General features: G+C 46.2%; 1 protein-coding gene across 1 annotated transcript in view; it reads left to right on the top strand.

Moving 5' to 3' along the window:
* bsnb (bassoon (presynaptic cytomatrix protein) b) overlaps positions 1 to 11333 on the top strand; it is a gene marked incomplete at both ends in the record, with an annotated part of 112762 nt that extends 101429 nt beyond the window's left edge. Inside the window, 5 exon segments of the mRNA XM_080728142.1 lie at positions 3652 to 5656; positions 6073 to 7037; positions 7598 to 7700; positions 9465 to 9623; positions 11254 to 11333. Coding sequence (XP_080584268.1) covers positions 3652 to 5656; positions 6073 to 7037; positions 7598 to 7700; positions 9465 to 9623; positions 11254 to 11333 — 3312 coding nt within the window.
* Between the last annotated feature and the right edge of the window lie 266 nt (positions 11334 to 11599).

Genomic DNA, 11599 nt, shown 5'->3' on the forward strand with positions numbered 1-11599 from the left:
TCATTTAGATCTAGAGCAGGGATCTTCAAAATCTTTCAGGCCAAGGACCCCTTAGGTGAGAGAGACATGAAGCATGCAGGGACCCCCACCACATACCTTTTCATAGATTCATAGACTTGTTTGCAAGCACATCATCAGTGTTGTGTTGGATTCTTGTTAATACCGGTATGCATTTTCAGACATTTAACCACTCCAGCCCCTCAGTACTTTGTAAACCTGACCTTTCACTCTGTACTTGGTCTGCTCGTCTTCCCCTCTACATCAAACCTCTTTGCTGAAAATAGCAGATCTACAATTTAGATCTGCTATTTTTGTCCCAAGTTCTCCTCAGAAAAGGGTAGGGTTCAAGTGTTTTATGTAACACTTGAACCCTATCACACAGAGATGACGATTGACTGGTGTCAAAATGTTTACTTATCCCCCACCACACACATTGTAGTGTGAGAGGCTAGAAGAAATGGAGCATTAGAATGCAGAGTGAGTGGGGGACAGATAGGTCACAGTGGATGAATCACAGTCAGGGGCGTCACACCAAATTCTGGGCCCTGGGTACAAGGAATCACTGCGGGCCCCCCATGAATGTTAACTATTGAAAAATAGCAGATATACAAGCTCACAGCCGCGCTGCGAGCTTGTAGATCTGCTATTTTTGAAAAATCGTGAAAATGTGTGCCAAGAAACCTATGTTTTCATGTCAGTGATGCTCAAACTTTTTCATGTGAAGGACCCCCCATCTCAAAATATTTAGTTCCAGGGACCCCCCAGAAGCAAAATTTGAGTTACAAATGTTCACTTAAAAAATACATATATTCAAAGATTTGCGCACATTTTCACGACTTTTCAAAAATAGCAGATCTACAAGCTTGCAGCGCGGCACTCGGTGCCGCGCTGTGAGCTTGTATATCTGCTATTTTTCAACAGCTAAAGTTACTAGGGCCCCTCCACCTTGGGCCCTGGTAACTCAGTCCCACTTTCCTACCCCTTGTGACGCCCCTGATCACAGTGCTTGGCATCAGAAGAAATGACACAATGTTCTCAGGAGAGCAGCTGGCCATACCAGCAATATGTTACACATTATCATTGTTTGTTGGTTGGAAACCTTGTATGTCCAAAACGGTTCGTTTCTTTTATAATTATCATTTTAAAAATGATTAAAAGTATAGTGAAAATAGCCGATCTACAAGCACACAATGTCTCACACCGCGATCTGCTATTTTCACTTGTTTTGTGGGACAGTCTTGTATGGCGAAGCAGGGCTTTACTTTACGAATAAACGTACAAATTTGAAACTTGGAGATACGAGGTTTGAAGGTTTCTGCCCGACAGTGACGATATCATTGCTGACTGACGCGTCGCATACCATTTCATTGTTCTTTTTTCTTTTTTCATAGATTAATGTGCTATTTTATACTTATTTGTATGGCAGTGTCGTGTTTTTTGGGCAGTTACTTTTAATATAATACTATAATATTATTATTTTATCCGGTAACGAGTAGGTATTACTTGACAAAACACAGTAATATTACATATTACTCTGGTTTTGTTGGCTGCCTTTTGAAAACATTTGGTCTAAAAGGTCAAGAGAGATTGCTGCTTTATTTTATAACCTTTTTGGCTGATTGGTGACTCTTATTATTATTTATTTTTTTGCGGGTCGGGGGAGGGGGTGGGGGGAGCGATATGTAATATATAATATAATGTAATATATTACTCTTGATTCCAAGTAATAAGTAATAATTACTCGTGAACTTGTAAATCAGCTAGTTTTTGACTTTTTTGGAACATTAGGTTATGTCATCATGAGTTTTATAATATTATAACCAATGACAAGTATTGACAATTTTGGTTACAAAATTAATTACTACATACATTGGATGTTGTTTTGGACACAAGGTTTCCACAAGGTTTCGGCTCGACACAGCGACGACATTTTCTTATCACTTTCCTTTCCTCACTCTATATCTATCGGCCCTTTGTTTGTCTGTCCATCTATCTCTCTCTCTCTCTCTCTCCCTCTGCCCTCTTCTCTCCATCTCCTTCTCTTCCCTTCTCTTTATCTGTCTCTCTATGCTCTATTCTATATCTGGCAAAGCCTTAAGAGCTGCCAGGGGGAACACACAACGTGTACGCTTCCCGGGAGTGCCCTGCTGTCCTTTCTGCTTGTTAGCATCTGTTCCAATTCAATTCATACTCCTTTGCACTCTGCAAAAAAGCAGTTAGAGGAGCACACACACACACACACACACGCAATCATAGAAATCACTCAGGGATTATAGAGTGCTTGGATTTTCTTTGGGTTTTTGGTGAGACTGTTAACGTTGGAAAATAATATGGCTCCCTCTTGGATGCTTACTAAATTTGCACAAGACTTGTTGGGTCTACAGAATGCGAGCAAAGTGTAAGTAAAGATTCCAGAATGAATACATGCGTTATGATTTGTATGCTTGAATTACTCTTTGTTTCGTTATAGGTGAAATTAATCCGTAATGATGTACCGCAAGCCGTTCACGACTAAAGAAATGTAAAAAGGAACGTTACTATTGAGAGTAGGCCTTTAAAAGACGATTATAATGTCGGTAGGTTAAAATAAAAACATATTCAGTGTAGATTCACATTGACACCCTTATTTTTGTTCAGGTGTATGCTTGTGAAGCATAGTGGTTGTACAAGTCGATGTGTCGTTCATTTGTTACTTTCAGAGAGTTACATGGTTCTGTAAATGCATTATGGCAATACAACAATAGGCTACAGCAATGTTTTGATACTAAAATGGAATGTTCTGTTGACTACTACTAAAAGAAAAAACTTCAGTATACCAATACTGAAGTAAAAAAAAAAAAAAAAAAAAAGACTGAGCAACTTTTACTTGTAGTGGAGTAATATTTGACCAGTAGTAGGCTACTGGTACTGTATCTATACTTTGACTCAAGTAGGCCTAACGGGGTTATGTATTTTGTCCATCACCGATACTACCTTAACTACTAGGGATGTCAACGATTAATCGAAAATAGATTAATGGATCAAGTCTATATTTCATTAAACGTTAAACACAATCTGGCTAGCCATCCTCAAAGAAAAGGGGAAAACAGCACCCTCTCTGTTTTGTAAGCATCAGAGAATCTGTTCTTGAGAGATTAGCTGAACACTGACACACTAAAAAGAAACATGAGGATTAGTAGTTATGAAGAGCCATGTTGTACATACAGTATGTAACATTTTGTAAATGTGCATTGCATTCCATTTTCTTCCCAGGGGGGTGGGGTCAATTAATCAATTCATAATCGATAACTGCTGTAGAATATTATCGATTTTGATAAAGGTCAATTTTTGACATCCCTATTAACTACAGCTACAAACCAAAAGCTTGTCCTGCAGACAGAATCAAAAGTGTCAATTAGCTTTTTTGGCATCCAGAATATGACAACTTAATTAATGCCATCAAATCAAATTATGCTAAGTGAAGTACTGAAATGGCAATTATAATGACTCCCTGAATAAGAATTATTAATCATTACGTGCTAATCTGACAAATATTACGCTGAACAGCCCCTAACCTAAGTCCTGGCTCAGTGCCAAAAGGCAAGTACCCAGTGTACTGTAGAGAGTCAGATTTTCACTGTTTGCTGATGATGTTTCTTTGACTCCCAACAGCTGCAGCAGCAGAACTCCCTGATGAGAAAGGTAAAGAGGACTCTCCCCAGCCCACCTCCAGAGGAGAGCACACCACCCATCGTCACTCCTGCCCAGATGTACATCTCTCCGGGCATGTCCCACTCCCAGAGAGTCCTGCCCAGGCCCTCCCAGTCCCAGGGGCACACCAAGGCGGGCCTGCTGAGCGAGCTGAAGGCGGTGGAGCAGGAGTCGTCCAAGCTCCGGAAGCAGCAGGCCGAGCTGGAGGAGGAGGAGAAGGAGATCGACGCCAAGCTGCGCTACCTGGAGCTGGGCATCACCCAGCGGAAGGAGACCATGGTGAAGGACAGGGAGAGGAGGGAGCTGGCGTACCTGCGGTGCATGGGTGACGCCCGGGACTACATGTCCGACAGCGAGCTCAATAACCTCAGAATGGCGACTGCGACGGGGGCCTATGACGCTAACGGCCCTCTGACGAGGCCCAGCACCGCACCGCTCAGCCAGTTTACCAACGACCTCAACCCAACCTCCCAGTATCCCTCAACGTCTTCCTACATGTCTTATCCGTACCCACAAAGCCAACAGCAGCCCACGCAACCGCCGGCCTCTGCTTACCAACAAATAGGATTCCAACCTCCCCAGTACTCCTCTGCGCCCCAGCCTGGAACCTTCCAGCCCCATCCTCCTCCAGGCTACCAGACCCAGGGAGTGTACTCCCCCCACGTCTATGGTCAGTCCTCCTATCAGACGGACCTCGGCATGCAACAGCATGCTCATCAGGGCTTCCCACCCACCGGTCCCCCTATGCCTGGCCAGAGCCTGCCATACCCCAGCCACAGCTCCTACCAACCTGGCCTCTCCTTCCAGCCCCAGGCAGACATCCTCACGGTCCACCAGAGGCCGAGGCAGACCTCTCTAGCTGACCTCGAGCAAAAGCTGCCTACCAACTATGAGGTCATCAGTAACCCGGCGGTTTCGGTGGCCACGTTGGCGCCAGATGCCGGCTATGGTTCGGTCTATAGCAATACATACGGGCAGTATCGGCCTCCAGAGCCGGGCTTGAATCACTCCTCCGACAGCCCCACCTCTGCCTACGCTACCGACGGCCTCTACACCTCCAACCTGGAGCAGAACATTCCCAGGAACTATGTTATGATCGACGACATCAGCGAGCTGACGAAGGAGAACCAAGCACCTGACGCTCTGGGTCATCCTGGGCATTATGGTGAGAATGGCCCCGCGCGTGGGTATGATGAATCTGTGGACGCTTACGGCCGGCATACAGGCTCCACAGGCTACACCAGCACCACAGTTAGTGGAGGATCTTCATATTACTACGACGATTATAATAAACAGCCGACGCGCAGCGGCACTGGCAGCCAGAAACTCTCTTCGAAGAACCTGGGCCCCGCGGTCGTCTCCACGAAACGCAGCAAGCACAGGAAACAGACAATGGAGCAGAAGATTTCTAAATTCTCCCCTATCGAGGAGGCGCGGGACGTGGAATCTGACCTGGCCTCTTACACCATGACCACGTCGACGGGGGGCAGCTGCACCGTCGTGTCCAGATCCAAGAAGCACCAGGACGACGGCACGTACGGGCTAAAGAAGGCTTCGTACGACCAGCAGAAGTATTACGAGGAGGAGGACCGCATGTACGGCACTGGAAGGTCCAGGTCCACTGGCTACGGCATGGACAAGGTCTCGTCCCGGGAGGCCCCGGGCTACAGGAGCAAGTCCTACGAAAGAGACGCTATGGAGCGCTCCCAGAGGAGCGGCCGCAGCGGGCGGCCTCCTATGCGCAGCCAGAACTCAGAGGAGGAGAGTCCGCTGAGCCCCGTGGGGAAGCCCGTGGGTATGGGCCGAGGCGCGGACCCCCATGACGGCAGGAACCAGTACGGCTCCAGTCACTCCCTGCCAGACGTGCAGGACCACCACATGAAGGACGTGCCCAGGAGTCACGTCTACAAGCCGGACGACCCCTACCTCGTGGACGACATGCACTGTGCCGTTTCTGACAGTGAAGGTAACTGGTGCTGAGGACTGATCTATCGCCTGCTGATTATCCACTCACTCACTCTCAAGCATCTTCCTGAAAAGTGACTGCATGCTAAGTCTTGAGTGTTGTCAACATTAATCCATGTATGCTAATACATGGATGTTTGTTTCCTTTTTTCTTTTTTTGTACTTTGCATGTATACATTTTTGAAGTGTGAAGTGCTGTCTTGTGATTTTACAACATTCTTTGAGCTTGCAATTGTTATTCATACTTCTTTTTTTCCCCCCGTATTTTCTTCTACAAAAACTGCATGGCTTTCGGATACGGAGCACGTTTTTTCAACTTAATGCATGGCTTCAGTGTGCATGCCAGTCCCGTCCGTCCGCACATTAAAATGAAATATTGCATTGACTGTCAATCTTCTGTTTTTTGGTTTCAAAAAGCCTATCATTTGGGCCAAGAGGAGACCGATTGGTTTGAGAAGCCACGGGAGGCGCGGTCAGATCGCTCCAGGCACCACGGGAGCGCTGGTCAGTCCGCAGCAGGTAGGCGTGGTAACACCAAGCACACGTACCACGATTATGACGAGCCGCCGGAGGAGGACGGCTACCAGGACGAGTACGGCCAACAGCGACATCCCTCCTCCACCACGTCATCGCGGGAACACCGCCACCACGGCGGCAGCTCGGGGAGGCACGGCTCTTCTCGTCACTCCTCTGAAGAACCCAGGTCCTCTCGCTCCTCAAGGACACACCCCAAGGACCCCTCTGCCCGCTCGGACGGCCGAGGATCCTCCTCTGCGCAGAGGAGGGGGGGTCCGGAGGGCTCCCGCAGCCACCGAGATTCGGGGGAATTCGCTCGCGACACCGCGTCCCCCCACCACCAGGGTAACGGAGGGAGGGGCCAGAGGCCACCGGGAGAACGCACATCCTCCAGGAGACAGGATCCCTCTGCAGGGCCTAAGCAGCCGCCGCAACAGCAGCCGCAGCAGCCGCAACAGCATCCGCAGCAGCCGCAACAGCAGCCACAGCAGCCGCAGCAGCCGCAGCAGCCGCAGCAACAGCAGCAGCAACAGCAGCAACAGCCGCCGTCTCAGAGCCAAGCCGGGCAGCAGCGGTCGGGTGGCCAGCAGCCCCAGTCTGGGAGACAGCCAGGTTCTCAGCCACTTGACGGAGCCCAGCCGACCCAACAACAACAGCGCGCACAACAACAGCAGCATCATCCACAACAAAGCCAGTCCCCTCAGACCACTGCCGGGGGACCACAGGCTGCGCCGGCCTCTGCGGGGGTAGGAGGAGCAGGGCCAGCGCCGCAGCAGCAGCAGCAGCCTAAGCGTGAACAGACTCCACCACAAGGACGCCAGCCAACAGCAGGCCCTGCCACAGGACAGCCACCACCAACTGCACCGGTCAGTTCACCACACTAAATCATTTAACATTTACAATTTAATCCAGAGCGATTTATTATAAGCACAAGGTAATACATCAAATGTATAGAAATAGTAATCTAGAAATATAAATAGACCAAGAACCTATCGTCAGTCTATCCAAATCTAAATTACATTTGTTTTCTTTGCATAAGCCTGTATGGTCATCTAGAAACTGCTTTGGTTTGGCTGCTTACAAAAGCACACGTTTAGGGATATGCTACTGTAGACAACTATTGTACTGTACATTCTTGTTCAATTATTGCTGTGAAGTAATTTAGTTGTTGACTCGTCATTATAAAGGACGACTGTCGATATTACAAATGCTAGTGTGTTGATACTGAGTGATCAGCCTATGCTTTCCTTTATTCCAGTGGACTGGGAGAGTCCCCTTTCTATCACTATTACAACAGTTCTTTTTTTTAATCACAATTACAGTATATGGTAAATTTATCTTACGTTATATATGTTACGTTATGGGTAACCTATAGGAAGAATCCCCAAATGTACTCTTAATTGTATGTCTTTTTGATGAACAACAGGCTAAAGTGGCCACTCCACCCGTAGCAGCAGCCAAACCCCCAGTGGCGCCCACGGCCACGGCTCAACCTGCCAAAACAGCCACACCCCCACTGACGGGCATCGGTGAGTGACACTCCCTTTTCTGTCTCATAGATGAGTGTTTCTCAACCTGTGGGCCGGGACCCCCTACATGATTTCGGGGGGTCTGCAGATGACAGTGAAGTGACAATTTAAGGACTTTTAATACCCTGGTATAATGCCTCCCCCTGGACAGCCGGGAAGCCTGATGGAGGGGGAAGGAACTGGTTGGAATAATGTGTTCCTTCCACGCGCTATGTCCAACCGGGGAAGCTCCCCCCTGTCAGGTGATAAGATGCGACCTGCTCACTCCTCATGCCCTGAAGGAAGCATGAGCCCTTTTCGGGGCTCTCCCCAGGTTGGCAAATGGAGAGTAGCGCCCAGGATTACAGCTTAGACAATTGGCACTGGGTGAAAAATGGGTTACAAAATCGTGGGCTACAAATTTAAAAGCCTACAATGTTATGTAAATTTGTACTTTACTTGAGTATTTCAAATTTATTTTACTTCTACTCCACTATATCTCGGATCAAAATATTGTACATTTACTCCTCTACATTTATTTGAAAACTTTAGTTCCTAGTTACTTAAACTTGTTATAATATAAATTATAATATTATAAAACATACATAAACCACTTTAGCCCTATTTTTATAGCTCGCGATGCACTGCGCTGTGAGCTTGTAGATCTGCTATTTTCAAACATTTGTACTTTTACTTTTGGTACAATTTGATGCCAACACTTATGTACTTTTACTCAAGTACATTTTGAATTCCAGACTTTTACTTGTAAGGGTGCACACACACCAAAATACCTATGAGAGTGGAATCCGCGTTCTGCCAATGCATTTTAATGGGAAGGGGGCGTTTTCATATCAGTGGAGGATATCTGTGCACCACGCCGACTTTGCGTTTATGCTGGAGCTCCGTTTTTTCCCCTCTGTCCAATCGGGTGAGTCGAAGGCAGAATGGGGAGGGTTCTGGAAGTGACTGACAGGCGCGTCGCTGTCTTTGGGACAGAATGTTTTTAGTAGCCGCGCACCGAAAGAGTTTATCCACTGGCGACCATATTTTGGTGTGTGTGCACCCTAACGGAGTATTTCTACATTGCAGTATTGATACTTTTACTTAAGTAAAACATTTGAGTACTTTTTTACACCACTGTGTACATTAACACCCATTTAGGCCTAGAATTATTGAATGCTTTAACCAGTGAAAAACAGCAGATATACAAGCTCACAGCGCGGCACCGAGTGCCGCGCTGCGAGCTTGTAGATCTGCTATTTTTGAAAAAGTCGTGAAAATGTGTGCAAAACTTTGAATATTTTAAAGCGAACGTTTGTAACTCAAATTTTGCTTCTGGGTGGTCCCTGGAACTAAATATTTTGAGATGGGGGTCCATGGCCAAATAAATATCATTTTGGGGGTCCTTCACATGAAAAAGTTTGAGAACCACTGACATGGTAGTCTCTGAAGAACAGACTAACTGAGCTCCATTTAAGTGAAAAGGACCTTTTCTGTGACGATGGCTGGCCAGATTGCTGACATAGAAACATAGGTTTTTCCAAAAAAATCTTAGACGGATTCAAAAGACACTTATAGAATCGGGTCAAAATTCTAATTTTCAAGATTTTTCAAAAATAGCAGATCTACAAGCTTGGTGCCGCGCTGTGAGCTTGTATATCTGCTATTTTTCAATAGTTAAAGCATAAAATAATGATACGCAATAATGTGTACCCGTTTTAAATGGGTTGTTAAGTCAGTTGGACTTTGTAACTCAAGATGTGTCGTTTCATCCTGGGCTCCAAGGTTCCAAGGCCGCCCCTGTTGGGATCGGCAGTAAGCCTGCAGGGATCGGCGGCGCTGCTCCTCCTGCGGGACAGGCGCCGCCTGCAGACACGGGAAATGTCCTCCTGGGAAACATCCTGGGAGGAGGAGCGGGAGAGCAGGCGGCCAAGCTGGGAGATGGTAAGACTGCACGCATACACAATGAAGGCAATTTACAATTTAGGCATTTAGCAGACACTCAGTCTGGATCCAGAGCGACTTACGTACAATAAGCATCAAGGACAGCACAAGGTAATACATCAATGCATAGCAATTCAATTCAATTCAATGGAGCTTTATTGGCATGAGAAAACATCAGTTTACATTGCCAAAGCAAGTGTCAAAATATAATTAAAAAAAATCACACCCAATGTGAAGTGAGCGATGGTCGTGCTTGCATAACGTCTTCAGACTAGGATTTGAGTCTAGGATGTACAGGCTATGTATGCTACACACACACGTTTTGCTATGGCAAAACGCTGAGGAAAAATGCTACAGACACACGCACAGCCACTCTATGGAGCGGTTTACCACCGCTCAAAACTGTTGAAAAAGGGGAACATAATACAGTTGGAGGGGGTACAGCATTGTGTAAACAGAGCTATGACATAGCAATAGTAATCTAGGATTATAAGTAAATTGTACATTGAAACTATACACACTATAGCAGGGTTCCCCAATAGGCGGCCCGCAGGCCATTTGCGGCCCGCGGGGGGCTACTGTCTGGCCCCCACCAACCCCAGTAATAATGGTGGTATAAGAGCAGCAACAACACTTGTATATCGTCGTTGTCGGGTGGAAACCTCGTATCTCCAAATGTGTATGTTCTTTCGCAAAGTAAAGCCCTGCTTCATCTTACAAGGCTGTCGCACAAAAGTAGTGAAAACAGGAGATCTACAAGCACACAACGCCTCACGATGCGAGGCGTTGTGTGCTTGTAGATCGGCTGTTTTCACTAGTTTAAATCATTTTTAAAATGATAAATGCAAAACAAACGGTTTTGGACATACACGATTTTCACCCGACAACGACGATATCTGAACTGTCGCAGGAGTAGTGGGAACGCCACCGTCACCCCCTGCAATGTTGTGGCCCTCGGCTTGGTACCCTAGACATAATTCGGCCCTTGGGGAAAACTAATTGGGGAACCCTGCACTATAGGATGTATCTACGTATCTTTGTATCTACATAACATGCTGTCTAAATTACATTTTGCCTTTGTGTAAGCCTGCAAGGACGTCAAGGTTAGGGCAAGGCTAGGGCCAGGGCAATATGTCTGGAATCTGGATGAATCCTACTTCTGCAAACTGTTTGGTTTTAGCATGTGTCTGGCATACTTTTGGACCTATAGCTATTGCTCTGCCCTTGGTGGTTATGGACACTCTTTCTGTCTGTGTTTTGAATATCTATTGTGCGATACAGGTACAGTAATTCTTCTCCTTTTTCATTCTAACAGCGTTGGGAAGCCTTGGAAAGAAGTTCACTTCATTTTGGTAGACTAAAGAGAGGCTGGTAGGTACAACAATGGTTTGTAATAGAACAAAACACCGCAAATGTTTCCATGTTTTACATTTACATAAACCGGCGTTTACATGAATGAATGTGTAAACTCTAAAGAAATGCAATTGACTTTGGTCTTTTTCAATTTGAAGAAATAGTCTTAATTGTCTTTCAGGAAATGGGGTTGTGGAAATGAGGTGGATTGATGACTTTGTACTGGAGAAAAACCTATGAAACTGTTACCAGCATTTATTACATTTCACCATCACAGAGGAAATGGAGGAAGGGGGGGATGAGAACCTTCCTCCTCCTGACTGCATCAGTGAGTATCTCATTAACTCCACTAACTAGCCCCTTGAGAAATGAACATATTCAATGACATTTTTTGGGGGATCTTGTGTAGCAGAGTGACTCACTGCCTCAGCCTGATGGCCTCAAAAGTCTATATAGTGTCTCCCTCGGTCCAGAGGGATATCCCTTTGGATCAATGGTTAAGATATTGGACTTTCACGTGGGAGATCCGAGTTCAAATCCTGTGCCTTACATTTGTGTTCATGACAAAACTGTGCTTTTTATTCCAAGGCAGTGAAATGTATTCGGAATTAGAATCTGATTTG

Source organism: Nannobrachium achirus (assembly GCF_963921795.1).
Source record: "Nannobrachium achirus genome assembly, chromosome: 6".
Classification (NCBI taxonomy): Eukaryota; Metazoa; Chordata; class Actinopteri; order Myctophiformes; family Myctophidae; genus Nannobrachium; species Nannobrachium achirus.